Below are 19,078 nucleotides of genomic sequence, written 5' to 3'. Positions count from 1 at the left end.
ATTGTTCTATTCATTTTTTTGCCAAACTTGCTCAAAAAAAATTATGGTTAAGTGAGAGATTTAATATTCATGGCTTTGCCCTGATATACGGGTAATTTTGAATGAGATTAAATTTCGCAACATTGAATGAGGATTAAAAATTATTGAAAACAAATGATATGAGATACAAAGGTTGCGGAATTACCGAGTGAAAAGGTACCAGCATAAGAAAAACGCAAGAATTGTAAAATCTACCCACCAAAAAAAAAGAAATTCAGCATCTTCATGTTATAACTAAGATATAGCCACCCAGGGGTGGATTGGGGAATTTTTCAGGGAGTGTAGAGAACGGACGGGTTTAAAAAAATTTGTCAACTTTTTTTAGATTGGTCATATCGATTTTTCGTGCTCTTCAAAAAAATTCTTTCGCATAATTTTCTGTGCCGCCGGCTTGTTATTTAAATGCCAAAGCGCCATTTCTGGGTCAATTTCTGCCCCTATAAAACCATCCCTGTCAAATCAGTTTCATTTTTATATTTATAACTTATAAGAAATCTAAGCTCCCTAATAAAATCATTAATTATTTTTTGAAATAAAACCTTTGGCTTTAACACTTTTTTGGGATGATCAACTTGATGGAAATAACGAGGAGCTTAAACTTGCGGTATACTTTTGACTATATTTGAAGGTGTAAGTTATTGCTAATTATAAGTCAGATTGTTTTGTACTGCTTCTGATATCGACGGACGACAGATTGTTCCGACTGTTTCCCCTGGACGAAAGCGACTTCAAACTGGAATGCTTCAGTAACCCAATTCTGTAGTCTCGCATACGCCTGAACTTCGCTATTTTATTCACTCGACTCTCCTTCCTCGCAAAAACCGGAGTCGGACTCGGAGTACTCGTACCGTTTGTTACATTGTCGTTCACGCCGACAGAAACTATTGTCAAGTCGGGTTCCGGGGGATTTGCTTCAAGCTGCGAGTTTTGATCTTCAGGGGGCGGGGGTTTGGGAGGTGGAGTGTAGCGGGTCTCTCGAGGTTGCAAGTTTTTGATAGCCCCCCACTGTCGGAAAAACATGTAGACTAAGATGGCCCATCCGCATAGAGAGAGTAGAATAAGAATGGCTTCTTTGATTGTGGCAGTGTTGTCAAAGTGATTCAGACCTGAAACAGAATTGCCAAATTATCGAAACAATCATAAGAATGACCATGATGGTAATCATAATATATATGGTTTTCAGGCGGAAACGTTCAAAAAGTCACAAAATGACACTTTAGTATACTTGCGACAGCCTGGGAGTTCAGCAATGGATCTACAGATACGTTTTCATGTGTATATGAAAAATGACAACTAATCGTATAAAAGATCTTTTTAATAACAACACTTTGCATCATATTTCGTTGCTAAAAAGATGTAAGCGAGCAATTTATTGAGGAACGTAATCAACAAAACCCGATAGATAATTCACAAGCGCTTGTTCAGATTATAAATTCAAAAGTGTACCAGGGTGTTAAAAACACGTTTTTAGTCCTCTTTCATTCAGTGATACTTAGTTTAATGAAACGACCTTTTTACAGTAGCCAGCAAAGTTTCCCCAAATTCTGATGGTACATTTCCTTTAGTTGGATTGTTTTTTAGAATCAGCGTTTTTCTTGGCTTATCAAAAATTTACTGCATTTTGTGTTGAAAAAGCTCAAACAGGCATAATTTGAAATAACCGGAAAAACGAACAATAGAATGATTTTTTCACACTTGTTTTTTTAGATTAGATTTTTGTGACTTTAGATTAAATTAAAACAAAAATTACGACGACAACAAGCGTCGTTTGATTAGTGCAAAAAGTTTTTGTGTGTATTGTGAGAGGAAGAATTTTTTTTGTTTAGTTTTGACTTTTTAACGTTTTTTCGGCACGAATGAAGAATTTCTGCCCAAATGTTTTCGGCGTTGTTACCACTTGGTGAATATGTTTCCGATGATAATTTTGTGTTCAATTATCTGGGCTTTGTTTTACAGCTATCTTGTTAATTTTGAGTGCGAACTGGTGCGAAGCTCAGCTTTGCCTCTGTATATCGAAATTTAATGTTGCTGAATATTGCATGAAAAGACTTCAAGGCTTCAATCATTCAGATACCTGTAAACTGCGCGAGGATTGATTAAAATTTAGTCATTTTGATAGTTGAAAACAGTATATTGATAAAAAAAAATTCGGTCAAACTTCAGATTGAAAAATCAAAATTCTTGCATTTTGTGTTTTAGATAAATTCGAGAGAGCACAGCGAGCAATTAGGTGATAAATGAAATTTTTTACAGAAGCAGAGAAAAACTCTTTTATATTCTGGGAAATAGTGTTTTTGTATTTTCTGCAAGCGCTTGCCTGACACAAAATTTAATCTGTAAATAATATAGAAAAAAACTTGAGATAATTTTTGTGGTGCTCCTCATCAGATCTAGTTCTGTGATTCTTGTTATTCTTTCTGTGATTCTTGCACAGCAGTCGGCTACCCGCACCGAGCGCCCATGGATTCAAATCGATTATAATGGATTCCCGAGACAAAAATAATCGATTATAATCCATTACGGATGTAAAATTCAGACCACGAAATCGATTATATAGCCATTATAATCGATTATTTTTGAACATATATAATCCATTATAATCCATTATAATTGATTATAATCCATTTCATTTTTAGAACTAAATTCGGTTATTTTTCGGGGGGGTAAAATATATCTGGGGGGGGGGGGGGGGGGAGTGAATAAACATAAACCGAACAGGGTGGGGGTAAATAAACCGATTATAATGGATTTTATTGGGATAAAAAATATTGGAATTATAATCCATTTTTAATAGATGCTGACCATATTATGACAATATAATCGATTATGATCCATGGGCGCTCGGTGCGGGTAGCTTTGTTTTAGTTAAAAAAGAAAACCTCTCTAACGTTTTATTAGAAACTTAATGGCATAGCAAAAACAAAGTTGATTTGCAACAAATTTTCGGATTGCCCATTAGGGGCGATGAGTCAATGAAAAACATTAGGGGCGATGAGTCAATGAAAATTACACCAAAAACAGTTTTGGTGTATTTTATAGTTTTTGCCAAAAAAGAGGAGGGCGTCGAAACATTCAGGGCTCTGTCTCATATGAGCAGTTTCCTAATTATTAATCATAGAAACGTTGAACTTAGCTGAAAGGCTAAGCCACCAAGGGATGCCGTGAATCAAGGAAGATTTATTTTCAGTCTATCTAATAAAAGTTCATTAAAAATCAACATCGACTCAAAATGTTGCTAAACATTTCATTAAGCCTCAATTGTTCCAGTTTCGGACATAGTTACGAGCTTGCTAAGGTAAATAATCGAATAAATTTAAAATAAAGGGAACGCTTGTCTTCAATCTTAGTACTCATAGCCATGAAAAGTAATAAATACAAGAGTTTTTACTACGGGTGCTTTAAGGAGCCTTTTTTGTTTACAATTTGATATCAAATTTTGATAACCAGGTCTTGATTTGTCTCAAGAGCGTAGTTCTTTTCAGTAGATGTTGTGTTTTGACATTAAAGTTTAGTAGGCAGAACACAATTTAGACATTCTCATGTTTGCATAATGTTGTCAGTGAAAGCTGGGTAAATCCCATGTTTAAAACTTGTGAGTTTATATCCGGGGTGGCTCACTCGTAGGGTAATTTCAGATGAGGCATACCGCCTGTTCGTCACATCTTGTTTTCGTCCGGATAGATTCGTGCAGCTTCTTAGTCTAATACCAAAAATAATCTTACTCTTATATCTCCTAGTCTGAATAGATCTCGTGTATACTGGTATTTGCGAGATAAGATATCAGGAACTATTCTTATGGAGACCGACTGTTTGCTAAATTGTATTTATTTTGTTCTGTCGGTGAAACTATGAATAGTTTCAGCTATACAATTTATAGTAAGTGTTAATTATGGATCATGATTGGTTACTAAGAAATATTTTACAGGGATAGTTTTATCAATAATATAATTGAAAATAAATACTAGTTTTGAACTGATTGCATCCATTTGGGTTTTAGAGAGTTTTAGTTTTAATGTTTATTGTAGTGAAGGACGGATGGACAGATTTCTTGATTCTTGGAGTAGATTCTTTTAAAGCAGTGGCTGCGTGAATGAAGAGAGAGAAACAGTTGCTTTTTTTGCAGACTAGTTGTATTCCTGGTAGAGAAAGGGTACAGTGGCTCGTTCTTTTGAAAGTAGTCACCTATACCAGGATCGTGGGCATTGATTGTGTTCGGTTTTCAGATTTATGCAATGATAAGTTGATTTCGTTAAGCTAGAGCGATACTGCGTGCATTCTCAACTATTCATCGAATAGCAAGGTGGGGTTTGACTTCTCTGTGGTGAAGCGCCAAGGAACGAGGATTTGTATGTGAGATCAACATCCAGTGGCCATTGTTCTTCTTCAATGGGTTTCTTTCCTGTAATGTCGGGTCTATACTTTAAATCCTGTGAGGGTAGTAGCTTCGGCAACAAACCAAAAAATTTGCCATTCCAGAGTCGGAATTTCATCGAGTTTTAATCTCGCTTTGCTGCTCGTTTCTTTTTGCTGTAGAAAATCTTTTTATATTGCACATTTTTAACTGCATCTTGTCAGTGATATCAGTTTTTTTTTCAGATTTTTATTAGTTGTTTTTGCAAAAGCGTTTTGTTTAATTTCGGTTATTTCAGAGATTTGCTCACCCTAGAACTACTCTCGTCAAATTAGGTGTGCGTGTCTTAAGCGTGGTGTAACGCGGTTGGTGAGGCCGGCTTTAGAGCATGCACTGGACGTCTTTTACTGGTAGGTTAGGCCAGTTGTGGGAGTATGATTTTACCGTTTTTTTGAGTTGAGCCTCTTTTTGTCTTCAACTTTTTGTTATTTTTTATAGTGTTTTTCTCTTTTTCTGTTTTTGGTTGTTACTTTTTTTTCAAAATAACACTGTCGTGTTTTAAGTTTTTCTTTTGAGTTTTTTAGTGTTCTATGTGGTGTTAATGAATTTTGAAAGTGGGTTTCAAAAGAGTAATTGACCCAATTTTAAATTGAGTTTAACCTGGTTTGGGTGTCTTACGACTTTCTCATACACGCGGTTGGTTTTGTGGCATTAGTAAGCTGCGTTGGCTAGCATAAGCTACTTAATAAACCCTTCCAACCGGGTTAAGTGAAAGTTTTCAAAAGCGTGAAAGTAAGTTAAAGTTGTTATCAGTTAGTTTCTGAAACGTGAATTTCATTTATCAAACAACTCTACGCGAGCGATTTGCATAATGTGTGGAAAGAGTGCGTGAAATATAGGCAAGTGAATATCATTTATTCGAGTTTTGTAAAAAGAAGTACACAAAAAAATTTAGTGCTCCTTAATTTAGTTTTCTTCAGTAATTTACAACTTCAAATTTGAATTTTACTACAGAATTATAACTTATTTGCGTGTATATTGAAATTTATTGCACCAGAATATTTTAAATTACATAGTGAGAAATATGAAACGAAAGTTGAAAAAGTTTATTTTTTCATTTTTATCTGATTCTTTTAGATGACTACTGGGAGAAGTCTGAAAAATAAGAAAAGAAACATACGTAAAAAGATGGTGAGCGTTTTAATTTTTTTGTGTCAGTAATAACAAGGAAAAATATATTTACGAAGGTTCGTGGTCAGGGAAAATTCCATTGGGGAAGTAGATTTTAATGGTGTCGGATGTTAATAAAAGCTTTGCAAGATTGCTTATTATGTTTTTAGTTTGAATCAGTGGCTAAAACAGTTGAAGTGCTCTGATGATGTTTACATCTTCAGTAACAGCTTACAATTCGTGATTATAAAGCTTGTGGTTAAATTTGAGTTTGTTCGTTTTATAAAAGGGCTATTTCGATGGGTTGAATATATTCATGAGGAATGATGAAGGGACGGGCGTCTTCTAGTGGGAAGATGTTTGTTATGGGGCAAAGTATTTACATTTGACGGGCAGGGTTGTAATTACGGACGATGCCGTGCAAGTTATTAACTTTGAAGCATTACGCGAAGTTTAGGAAAAAAGGTGATGTGTATTTTGAGTTAAGCATAAAGCGATAGTGTGGGTTACAGGATGGGAAGTGTGAAAGAAGTGCCTTCGGATAAATTTATAACATGTAAACGTGTGAGTTTTTTTTTAACATACCTTTTACGAACAGTGAATATATCTTTCTTTTGGTGTGAGGAAGTTAAATGCTAGTGCAAAATGCTCTAAAGTTTGTTAATGCGAGTTTGTTAATTACGTATCAGGAGTTCTGGTGTGTTAGTATGATGTGGGTGTTTGAAATAAAGTCAGGACGATTGCGGGCGACTAATGAGGAATTGTGGTGTGGCGTTAGGATGCTTTCCTTTCATAAAAACTGTTTGTACAGGTGTAAGTGCAATGTGAACTGAAGGGAGAGAAGGCTCAGAGGTTGAGGCAGAGTTGGTTAATTGATGAGTTGTTAATGAACTATTTGTATTATGAAGTTGTTGTTGGTGAGTTATAACTTCGTCTAAATCATGCTCGATTTTATCGTCTGTGATAGCGCTTGCGTACATCGGGTTCATTGTTTAATAGGGGGAAGATTAGGGGTAGCGTCAGGGTGCGAACAAGGAGAGAGGGAGGGTTCAACAAGGGTAGGGGGAGTTCTGGGTTGAAAACCTAACTGAAAAAAGTTAGTGGGACTGGATTTAGAGTCGAGGAATTCATCGGGAGTTTCAAAATCGGAATCATTAAAAGGGGAGATGGTACTACAAACTGTTTGAGTTGAGTCATCTGAGCCCATGTGTGGTGAGTAAGAAGACAAACTGAGTAAGAGGATGAGGAGAGGTCTGAAATTGAAATGAAGAAACAGTGGCGTTGGAGATTGGATTGATAGGAAAGGTAATGGTTGAGGGACCCAACTTGTCGGCTCATCGTGGGCTAAAAAGTTGCTTGTTCTGTGAACGAAAGTTTAAGGTGTATGGTTGTTCTACATTTTGAGCATGCGTGTCATCTATAGTTGCTTGTTGGAATGTTATATGTGATATGGGGCTACATTTTAAATTACTAGTATGTATGGTACGTTCGGCGGTGGAAAGTGTATTTCTATAACTTTCTGGTACTAATGATAAAGGATGATTTTTGTGTAGACTATGTAAATGTGGTGGTGCTGTATGTGTCTTTTTTGTATGGTCTTGTAGGGTATCATATGTATTTGGTTTAGTAGATAATTTTTTATTGTGTTCACTTTTTTGTGCATCAAGAAGTATTTTATTAGTAGAGGTTGAAAATATTCCGAAAAATCCTGCAAACAAAATGCGTGCTACGCTCACTTGTCTATTGACTTGTGTTTATAATGCGCATCTAATATAGATTCTTTTCAAAAGTCATAAGAGGATTCCTATGAAGTTTAAACCTTGCATATAAAATAGTCAATCTTTCTAAGATATAGTACGGCCATCCTAGAAATGCTAAAAGTTCGTTCTTGATGTGTAAAAAACTTAAATTAATGATTGGTGAATTATCGTGTGGGCGATATTTTTCTCCATTGAGGTCTATATAGTCTTTAATGTCTTTAAAATATCCACTGTAATCTTTTCGGTAAATATCTAAAAAAACCTGCTGTTTCAGCGAGTTTTCGTAGAATTTGTTCGATGGATGGTCTCTGATTTGTATCCATTTTAGCGAGAACTTCTTGAAATTGTTGTGCTCTAATGGGATGTTGTATGTCAGACTTTGAGTAAAGGCCTATGAACTGTAGGTCTATATTTGGGTTGCGAGCGATTGCTCGTATGCTTTCAGGTGAGAATTTCCTTAAAGGTAGCAATGAGCTAGGGTATGGAGTTAGAAGATAATTTTTATCTTCGTTTGGGTTGAGCTGTACGACATTGCAGCTAGTTTCAGATCCACGTGGAACAGCTGTATTCCAAAACTATGTTCGGCGTGATAGATTACCTGCAAATTTTACTTTATTTTTATAGAATATTGGTATGCGTAGGTAGCACCTTTGGTCTTCAAAAACAAAAAGTGGTATAAATTTTTTAGTGCAGTTGTAATAGCAAAGAAATTTTCCTTCGTAATTAAAAAACTTAGAGCAATTGCCTGATAACAGATATTCTGCGTAAGGTTAGTTAAGAACTGCTTATGTGAGAGGTTGTAATATTTGTGTTCGCTCTAATTCACATAGATGAGGGAATTTTTCTAGTTCGGAAAGTAACAATTCTCGAAAAACTCGATTATTGTGTACCCTAATTTCATATCAAGGTGAAAATCATAGTACATAGCGCCAAGGTGCTTTTTATGAGGGAAAGGTCTTGTAATCTTGTACTATCTTTGTTTTCTGGGCCAAACTTTCCTCCGATATTTCCGTTAGTTTTATAAATTGTTTCTTCTCTAATTCTAGTTGGGTCATGAATTTCGAGAATTAGTTTTCCTGTTAACATGTCGAAACCTTTTTCAATTTTCGACAAAAACATCTAAGTTTTGTGTTCGGAAAAGTGGTTTCGAGTATTTGCATGTTACTTCAGTTTTAGAGTAGATATGAAAACGTGTTAATTTAGTTTCCATATCATGTTTGTTCTTATATTGATTTGGATTTGCTCTTGTTTGGTCAGGGTTTATCTTATTAAAGAGTATGAATTCTATTAAGTATTTTTTGTGAAGATTTATCATTCTTGCGTGAATTTTAGCGACTTGAAATGTGGTAAATGTGTCTTCAGGGAACCAAACTGTTCCTGAACGTTTAAGTTCATTATTACAACCTTCAAGTTCCAGATTAAATAGTCTTTCTATGTTACCATGGTAAAAATATTCATGCTTGAGTCTATTTTTCTTACCATTTGAAACTTGTGAACAATTTAGTTTTTTAAGCTTTTTTTTCTGTGAACTTATATCTTGTTAAAGTTGTAGCTCAGGCTTTTGAGTAAAGTATAGCTACTACGGTTCTTGATTCTATGTCTTGCGGTTCGGACTCGCATGGTATGACCTGACTAATTCCATATTTTTGTAGTGTCTTGTGTTGATTATCTTCACAATCATAATTTGTGACAAGGATGTTTTGTAGCCCTGTTCGGGGGAAGGGTTTATATGATTTATGGGTTCGAGTTGTACTAAAAGAGAAACAGTTTTTATTGAAAAACTTATCAAATTATTTATGTGTACGATACTCCTGAAATCAGGTTATACAATGTTAGATAATCTATGGTTTTTTTTGTATATCTATCGTATTCATATATAAATTTTGTTGTGATGAATGGAGGGGGTAAAGATTGAGCTGTGATGTCTGGTGATGACAGTGGTAATAGATCATGTACTAACTCTCTTAGTTTTATTGTGATTTCAAATTTAAGAATTAAGTTTTCTTAGGGAACGATTTGAATTTTATAATCTTGAATTTCTTTCTGAATGTCTTATCTGTACTGTAATCTGTTTAGTGCCCAATTATGGAGTCTGTTGCTATCGAGACGTTGGCCAAAAGAGGAGGGGATGCTATAAAGTATGCAATCTAAGCGTAAAGAAGTATCAGTACTTTGTAGCTTACGATATCTGTCGTCTAGGTGACTTGGGAAGTTTGTGGGTAAAATATTTGATGGTGTTTAGGCTGTGATTGAAGGTGATGATGGAAGTGATAATTTTTCTGGTAGTGATAAGGAAGTATCTGAGAAAAGTTCTGTTGGGTCACTTACAAGGTTGGATTCGCCTTGAGAAAATGTTGGGCTCATCCAATGTGGAATGTTTGCGAAAATGTGGGGGAATAAAAGGATTTTCACGAATTTGTTCAGAAGTAGGTGTTCAACCTAAATAGTCGGATGGAATATTTGGTGTCTTTGAATTTTTTGAAAAGTTTTCAAACGGTGGAAGGGTGCTTTGTATTGTGCTATGAGAAAGATCTAGAAGGGTCGATGATGTGGCGATGAAGAAATACTCAATTGAAATCTTGTCATTTTTAAGTTTTTATTGCGTCGGGGGTGAATAATTTGTCTGTTGATTGTATTTATTAAATTTTGGTTTTGACTTAGAAGACTTGTTCTATTAAGGTCTTGTTGTAATGAGGGCAAACAGTATATGTTGGTTCGTACTGTAGTTCACTTAGGGGTGCTTGACGAATGGCTGGTAGTAATGTTTCGGATAATGGTGCGTGTCTTTCTTCAAAGGTGTAGGGATTTTCTACATATGAGATACGAGTGAAAGATTGAGGTAGATTTCTTTGACTAGATCTAGGTTTTTTTGGGAGATCTTGGGGTAGATTGTTTGGTGGGGAATCCTTCATAGCGTTCGGATTATCAATTTGAACCTTACGTTTTTGTTTTAATTAATTTTGTGTTCTTCAGATTTTTTTTCTGCAAAATTGATCATTAAAACTGTTGCCACTACAAAATCAATTAATGCTTTCTTTAAGCATTTATAATGTATCAAAGTTAGAGAAGATAGAAAGTTGAGAAAAATTAAGAAAAGAAAAAAGATGTCACTTCTACTTAGTAACTTTTGAAAAATTTATGGAAAAAGAACAGAAAGATAAGAAAGATAAAAATTGCTACAAAAGATAAGAAAAATGAGAAGTTCAAGTTCTAAAAAATCAGTCATGGAAAAACACAAAGTTTAGAAAGTGTTCAAAAGATTGAAAAAAAAAGTTAAAATGACTCTTTTAGTTTGTGTAACTGAGTTGGAAAGAAGCCTTTGAAATACGATTTGTTTTGCCAAACTAATATTTTTTTCGGAGTTGAAATTAATTGGGGTGTGATTATTTTTTGATTTAAAACAAGTGAGTTGGGTTTAGAAGTTTTGGTATAGGGAAGTCTTATTTTTTTTTCGAAGTTGAAATCAAATGGGGTGTGATTGTTTTTTTTTATTTAAAACAAGTGAGTTGGGTTTAGAAGTTTTGGTAAAGGGTATTTACGTATTAGCTTTCTAATTCTTGTTTTTATTTGTGGGATGATTAGGTATTTTGGGAGGCAGAATGTCTTTGTGCTAACTGATCAGATTGAAGTTTGTCTTTAGGCTTACTTAATATTTTACTTAGTTTAAATTCGAGATATAAATTCAGACAATATTACTGATTTTTATATTCACTGATAGACTAGGGTTCTCAATTTTATACGGAATTTTTCAAGTTGTCAAAGAGGAGGGTGAGGCTTATTTTCGTTCTGAAGGTCTTTCAGTTATAGTTAAAGATCTAGTTCAAAATGGAGATAAATCGGCTAATTTTAGTGAGTGAGTTTACAAAAAAAAAGATATCAAATCATATTGATTGGCTGATTTTGAACCAGTTCTTTCGAGAGAGAAAATGAATATTTGTGAAAAACAATTTCCGTTATTTTTTACTAAAAGTGTTATTGATGTTGTTAATTAATCAGAGGGTTTCTGAAGTTCTCCTTTTTTAATATTTAAGATTGTGGAATAAAAGTTTTCTAAAGTTTTCTTGCTTATTCTCTAAAGCGAGATGATTAGCATTATTGTGAATTTTCCTTACGTTTCGTATATTTGGATTTTTTTGTAGTTTACGATTGATTCTTTGTTTTTCAATTGTTGGTTTTGGATGTTTTTTACTGATTTTATATTTTGAGATATATCGTTTGGTTGTTGTAATTGATTGAAGTGTGTTGTTTCCGGTTGATCATTAGTGTCTGTTATTTTGTAGACAATGTGTAGTCCTGTAAAGGAGAACAATTGACTTAATTCACGAAGGGCGTAATTTTTTGAGTATAATGGTAAAAGATTGTTTCTATGCTGGACAATTTCTTTTTTGTTGTGATCATTAAGCTTATCTGTGACGTCTCTATGTTGTTCAAAAATTTGATGTGGTCTTTTTGGGACAGGTTGTAGGTTTTTTGAATTTCCATTTTGGATTGTAAAGTTTGGAATTAATACAAATGTTACTATTGTTAGGTTCGATGCTGTTGTAAAACGTGAATTCATTTAAGACTGAAAATTTTGTCTTTTTAGCAGTTTCTTTGCGATTTTCTTGTATATAGCTTGCAGTTTTTTAACTCTATTCATAATCCATTTTTTAGGGTTCCAGGGACTAACCTTAAAATTTGTGGATGGTGAAATGATCTTCATCATGAGTCTGGAGTGTTGGTTTTGACAAATTGAACCTTCAATGGGTTGACAGTAATATTGTGTTTTTTTTTGAAGAGCTCGCTGGGAACATGATAGGTTTGCGTAGTTTTTGATTAAAAACCATTTCATACGGTGATAGTCCAATTGTTTTGGTGATCTGAGATTTATATGCCAACGGAAATATTTTTACGTTTGTTGATCTTTCAGCATATTTTTTATCGTTTCTATTTGTTATACATAGTAGATGTTCCTTTAGGGAGCGGTTCACGCTTTCAACTAGTCCGTTTGTCCGTGGAGCAAGTGAGGTGCTTGGCTTATGTTTAGTATTCTAAAGGTGACATAAACAATGATTTCGTTGAGTATGAATTTTAATCCGTTATCTGCGACAATGATTTCATGTAGTCCAAATTTTGCTATCCAGTGTTCATACAGTGTTGTGTAAGCATTATAAGCGTAACAACAGGGTTGAGTACAACATAGTGTGTGAATGCATCTACAATTACCATTACATACAAATTTCCTTCTGAGGAGGGGGATATAGCACCTTTGGTATCGATTGAGATTCTGTGATTGAAATAAAACCTTTGTCTTCTAAAAACTTGTTTTTCTGCTTATTGTTTTGGTGATGAAAACTTTTTTTTTCAGTTGACTTGTAATGCAATCATTACCAAGTACTTTTACCAAATTGGAAAAAAAATTTCAAGTGAAATTCAAATATATTTTTTCTGATCCTAAATGTCCTTTTGTAATCAACGAATGTGAAATAGGAGATGCGATTAATATTAAGCCTAATGGTAGACAGGGTACTTTCGAGTCTTGATGTTGTTATTTTAAAGTTTTAGTGTTTTCATTTGTTGTTGTGTTGTTAAAATTTGGAGTAATGTTTCATTCCCGAATATTGTGGCATCGGCTTTAATGAGTTTTGTTTTATAATTGTGCCAGGATTTAAGTTGTAATAACTGAAATGTTAATTTTTTTGTGTTAGGGAGAAAATTGTTTTGAATTTTGTTCTCGAATAGAAGGATACTATCTCAAGGATTTTGTAATTTAAACATTTGAATGATTGTGCATTTTTGACACGGCCTGAAAAACTTATCATAATAGTGAGTTCTTCTTCTTCTATTAATGAAATGGTAATGGTTTATTTCGTTTTGTTTTTGTTGATATGATTTCAGTTGTGTAATAATTTTATCTTTTTGAAAGTGGTATTGGCTTAAACGTGTTTTTACCCAATACATCTACTTCATAGTGGTTGTTCCAGCAACCTAGATATAATGAAAAATTTTCTGAGGTATTTATTTGTTTACTATTGAAGTCAGTTTTTACTGCGTACTTCGATTCTAATCGTGGTGATGTTTTATCTTTTGTGAGGAAGAGTTTTATAGTTTTTGGTATTTCTACAGTTTTTTTTCGTGTAGATAGTTCAGGTACTGTATTTCGACTAAGTGTATCTGGCAAAGCAAGATACTTGCCTGCTGTCCAAACTATATACAGATTTGGGAATTTTATTACTATAAGTTGAAATCTAAACTATCTATGGTTTGGATTATATTTCTGTGCGAAAAGAAAAACTATAGGCTTATAATCTGTAAATAAAACTGTGGATATCTTGATTGATGAAGTAAGAATTCATATTCTGTTACTGTATATCTGATGGCTGTACATTCTCTCATAAGTTTAGAGAGTCCGAGTTCTGCTTGTGTAAAAAATCTTGAATTTGCTGATATAAGGTTCATTTTGTTTGTGCCTTGATGTAATTTTAAAATTGCTGCGCTAATTCCTAAACTGTGTCGAAAAATGTGTCTGGATTAGTGTTGAAAATTTGTTCTTTGAGAAAGGTTTGAGTTTCATTGAAGCGTTTTTGATGTTCTAAAGTTCGTTCAAAGCTATTTTGTTGTACAAGATTGTTATAAAATAGTCTGAGATGTAATTGCATCTAAAGTTATTTGCTTAAGAAATTTATCATTCCAAGAAACTCTTAAATTTTAGTTTTACTTGATGGTGGTTGGATTCGATTCGATTCAAATGGTGTTTCATATTCATGTTCTAATGTATGCATGTTAAAAAATGAGTGTTTTTTTTTCTGAATAGCTTTCGTCATCTGTGCTTTCACAGTGCTGTGGTTTAGTTGTAATTCTGAAGTTCTGTATTGCCAAAAACCTGGAGCATCTGGATTGTTTCATTCGTAGATTGTACTTGGTTGATTTGTCTATGATGTTTCGCTGTACCTCTTCTCTAGTTTTGGTTTTGCTTGATGAAAAAAAAATATTATTATTTCAATGCGGTGACTGAGAATAATTTCCTGATCTGTTTGACAGTTGTTATTTCTAGTTCTAGAATTATCATGGGAGCTTTTAATTTAGTAATTATTGTATGTTCTAATGTTAGAATACTTTTGTGATCTATTATCTGATTAAGTTCTATTGCGATTATTTGAATGAATTTGATATCGGGTTTTTGAAGAAATTCTTGAACGGTTATTGGAATAGTATCTATTCCGAAGGTTGGAATTTGAACACTTTCTTCTATAGTTTGAGTAATTACTTCTATTAAAGTTTGATCCAGAGTAAATAGTTCGATACTGATTGTTTTGAGTATTTGATTTACTAAATCAGTTTTGTGAATATTTTTGTGAATTTTGTCGACCTGGTGGTCTTTCGCAATAACTATTTTAGTGGAGGGATTGTAATCTGTTTGTAATATAGCTATTGGGAGTGGTTTCCCTGAGCTGTTGTTACTTTGATTTTTTTATTTGTTAAATTCTGATCTTTTTCCATGTATTAATAAAAAGATTTGCTTGATACTTTGTGTTTTGGTGGTCTATTTAAATTGTCCTTTTGTTTCGTCTGCATTTAGCGATGCGATGTCCATATTCCATATCTACGATATTAGTTTTTTGAATGATGTCTTGCTTTTGAAGTTTTGATTTTTTTGATAGATCTTATAGATTTGAGTAATTTGTTGTCAGATTCTTGGATATTATTGATAGGTTAAGTTGTTGTTTGGACATTTCTTATGTAATGTAGTTTTAATTTTTCAGTTTCCTCTGAAATTATTATGATTTCAGCTTGTTCTAAATCATCTACTAGTTTTCGGAAATCTTTATCGAATTCTCGGGTTGATGATGGGTGTGATGCTCTTTTTTATTGCATTTGGTGTTTTTTCAATCATGTGTATTAGGAGAAAAGCTTTTCCAACCAGAATTTCGATTCCTACTGCGAATTGTTTTATTGTTTTGTTTGGGAGTCTACGAACTTTGTTGCCAAAAGTTCTTTGATGCTGTTTATTTTTTTCAGAGTCGAAAACTTCTGAAAATTCTTGTGTAAATCTTTTCCCGTCGGAATTAGTTTCTATAGATAAAACTGTAAACCGTTTTTGAGCTGAGCCTTCGAGTGTGGTTTGGGTTAATGCTGTACTTCTATGTATCCAATTTTGATGTAGATTTAGGTTTATAGGTTCTTTGCTTATGTTTAATATTAAATTTGCTGTAACAGCCTTTAAGTAGTTTAATACAGAATTGTTCCTGTAATTACCATGAGCGGTTCATTGGATGTTTAAGATGATCCATCCATAAGGTAAAGATGTATAGTAATTTTTAGTGATTTTGTTGTGTTAGGTATTTGTTTAAAGTTTGTTAGTTGATTTTTTGGGATTTCATGCTGTTGTAAGTAATAAAGTAATGGGTTTTCGTTACTCATTGACTCGGGTTGACAATCTTGAGTATTTGTATGGTTTTGTGATTATATGTTATTACTAGGTTGTAACTGACTTCGCCTTTGGAAAATTTTGTTATTGTGTTTGCCGTGATTGTCGAGAGTTCATATAAAAATCAAACATATCTGGTTGAAAAATATCATCTGTTTGATCTTTATTAATTCAGTGATTGTTTCGTTGGTTATTATGATTATGTTGTTGTTGATTTTGATAGAAGTAACCTTCATCATCAGAGTAATGTGGTTGGCTTCTCGTGAATTGCCTGCTAGTTGGGTTTTTATTTGTTGAAAAAATGGGTAATTTTTGGTGTCGTCTGTCGGATTTTTTCCTATATTTTTGAAAAATACTGATTGAGATCAGATGTTATTTGTTTTTGTTTTTTTTAGTATAATTATATTGTTCTTGTAGTTGATTTTGTGTTTGAGAAAGTGATTTTGCTATTGGATTGCCTATTTTACTATTTGTGAAAAATTCATAGTTATGACTAGCAAAGTTATTGCAGCTTGGATGCTTTTATTTGTTTTATTGTCGCGACTTGGTTGTTGGTCGTTATGTTTGATAACCCATTTGTGAATACTTTGGAACAACAGATGGTTTTACTGTTAATTGAATGGTTATTCGTGGATTTTTTTTTGTATGGTGTCGTAAGTTTTGGGCGAATGGGGGAAAGTTTTGTTGTGTTGTTGTAGGTAGTGATTCAACTATTTCTTCATTTACAAAATGTGATGGAGTTTGGATATCTTGTTGTGTTAAATTTATAGTTCCGTTAAGAGTTTCTTGTGTTTTTATGAAATTTGAAATTAAGCTGTTATTGCTTGTTCTATCATTAACAATTGTATTATATTTAAGGGTGTCAGTTAAACTTAAGAGTACATTTACTCCTAAATAATCTCTATGTACGGAAATAGTAGCGATTGCTTCACTTGAAATATCATTTAGCTTACTAAAAAACAGTAAATGACACCATTGAGGTTGCCATACATTATTTGTTTTGTCTGCTAATATTGATTGGTCGTTTGTTTGTGTTCGAAAGGTTTTCTTGCTTATGAAATTAGAATTATTTTGTGTTGAAAAAAAACTATAATGAATCAATCTAGGATTACTCCTTGATCAGTTTTTCTTATTTGTTGTTTTTCTTGTCAGTGAGTGTTCCACGAAGTTAGTCTGAAAAATGGTGAGAAAAGATTTATTTCTCCTCTGACTTTTGTGTGTCGAGATGTTTGCGGTGGTGATAAGTAGATTGTTTCATTTGTTTCTAATATAAAACTAAAGCTATAAGGATGGAAAAAAACATAATTCCTGAAAATTGAGATTGTTTTTTTTGTAAGATTTGATGTTGAATATTCTTGATATATTCTGTGAAAGATTTCGAGAAATATAACGTATATCATCTGTTTGTATTCGGTGTGGCGGTTGATTTGATGATCGTGGTGGTAGATTTTCGATAGCAAGTATGCCGTAAATTGATGTTACTGATGCCTGCTAAATAGTGATCGAGTACTTTTCTTTTAATTTTTACTTCAGCATTTTTTTTTACACGCGCAAAGAGAAGACAAAAACCATCGTCAAAATTTTCATCGCATTGAATCATTTTTCCTTCGGGATTACGGTTATTGTGTAACTTTCAATATGCCTTATCGGTTTTTTCCAACTATTACTGGTTTGCGGATATATGATTTTTTTTCTTACGCATTTTCCTTTTATAGATGATGCTGTTGTGGATTCTGATTCCGAAAACTGTTTTTGGTCGTTTATTGGTTTGTTTTTATCGTTGATTAAATCTCGAAGACTTTGAAGTTCTTGTAATGTAGTTGAGTCACATTCCGAAACTGCGTTTGGTACTCTAGAGAGTTTTTGATTAAAAATTTGTTTTTCTTTTATGATTGAGGCCTTCTTTCTTGTCTGTTTTTTTTTGATCTGATGGATCCTAAATTATTTTCAAGTAGTGTAATTACAGGATCGTATCTTTTGTCTTTAATTAAACAATTGCGGAGTATTTTTGTTTGTTTGTTTCCTAAATTATCTTTTAATATAAGTGTTAGAATGATGCTTTCAAAATCCAGGGGTTAGGTTTATTATTTTCCTAAACTGCTAGATAGGAAAATTGTTAGTTAAAACGGTTAGTTATTCAACAATTTCTATCAGTCTTTGGTCGTTGATAAAATTCGGAGAGTGAATTTGACATTTTTAAAAAGAAGTGGGTAGACCAAAATTATCCTAATTGATCCAAGAAAAGCCTTGATGATCAAATGTTTTCAGATAAATTAAAATTTAGAATTATGTTTAAAATTAAAGATCCAAGGATAACCTTGATGATCTGGTTTAGAGAAAATTTAGGTTGTTACCAAACAAGTATAAGCCTTAACGATATTTAATTTTAAGGTTTCGGTTTAATAAAAGGCTATAAATTTTAGAAAGGGTTGATTAAAAGTTTTAAGTTGAAATGATATTATTTTCTGAGTCATTATGGGTATGTTTTAGATGAAAGAACACGAAAACTTGGTTTGTGCGAAAATGAAGATATCCTTTAGAAGCAAGGAACGTTTTTGAATCTAATAAAACTAACTTTAAAATGGTTTATTAGCTAATTTTTGTGTTTTTTGATTAAATTAAATTAAAACTATCAAAAGATTTAAAGTTACTGCAAGTTTGTTAGAAATGAACATTTGTATCTTATTATCAGTTGTTGTTATATCATATATTATTGTTTATACATTCTTGAGAAGTATATGGCTTTAAAAACGGATCTTACTGCTACAAGTAAATTATTTAAAAACCAGGGAATGAAAATATACTGCATTGATAATCTTGTAGAGAAGTAGTCGTTGCAGTCTGCTTTTTCGTTTCACTAATTAGAGGCTCGGTCGTTGTTCGGATTCTGACCTGGGGTGAACTTTAATATTCTTTGGTATTGATTAGACTTATTGTAACGTGGAGGTAAGTTTTTAATATTTCTCATTGTTTTTGTGTTTTTTGTTTGGATCTTAGATCTTATGTGTTTTTTGAATTTGCTAAATCTAAATTTGTTGAGGTCAGTAGTATGCATATAGTGCGTTAGGATCGGGGGGGGGGGTTGTCATACATGGATGACCATTAGGTATAAATCATAATGGTCACCATGTATTAAATGATCAGCAATGGTCACCATGTAATAATCCTAATTGTCACCACATATAATTTTATACCTAATGGTCACTATGTAATAATCCTAATTGTCACCATAAATAATTTTATACCTAATAGTCCTCATGTAAAACTTCGGTATATTATTGAGTATTCCCACTGAACGTTGTGGAAACGGGAATGGAATTAGGTTTTGGTCGGTGCATGTTTTCCCTTCTA

General features: G+C 33.1%; 1 protein-coding gene across 4 annotated transcripts in view; it reads right to left on the bottom strand.

The window, feature by feature from the left end:
* Window positions 1-591: 591 nt before the first annotated feature.
* LOC134839880 (uncharacterized) overlaps window positions 592-19,078 on the bottom strand; it is a 121,619-nt gene continuing 103,132 nt past the window's right edge. For all 4 annotated transcript variants that reach the window (XM_063855507.1, XM_063855508.1, XM_063855505.1 and 1 more), the window contains exon 4: window positions 592-1,145. In XM_063855507.1, the coding sequence (XP_063711577.1) occupies window positions 685-1,145 (461 nt within the window). In that variant the 3' untranslated portion in view covers window positions 592-684. The remainder of the gene's footprint in view (window positions 1,146-19,078) is intronic.

Source organism: Symsagittifera roscoffensis, chromosome 2 (assembly GCF_963678635.1).
Source record: "Symsagittifera roscoffensis chromosome 2, txSymRosc1.1, whole genome shotgun sequence".
Lineage (NCBI taxonomy): Eukaryota > Metazoa > Xenacoelomorpha > Acoela > Convolutidae > Symsagittifera > Symsagittifera roscoffensis.
The sequence above is the reverse complement of the archived record's forward strand: the minus strand, read 5'-3'. Positions and strand labels throughout refer to the sequence as shown.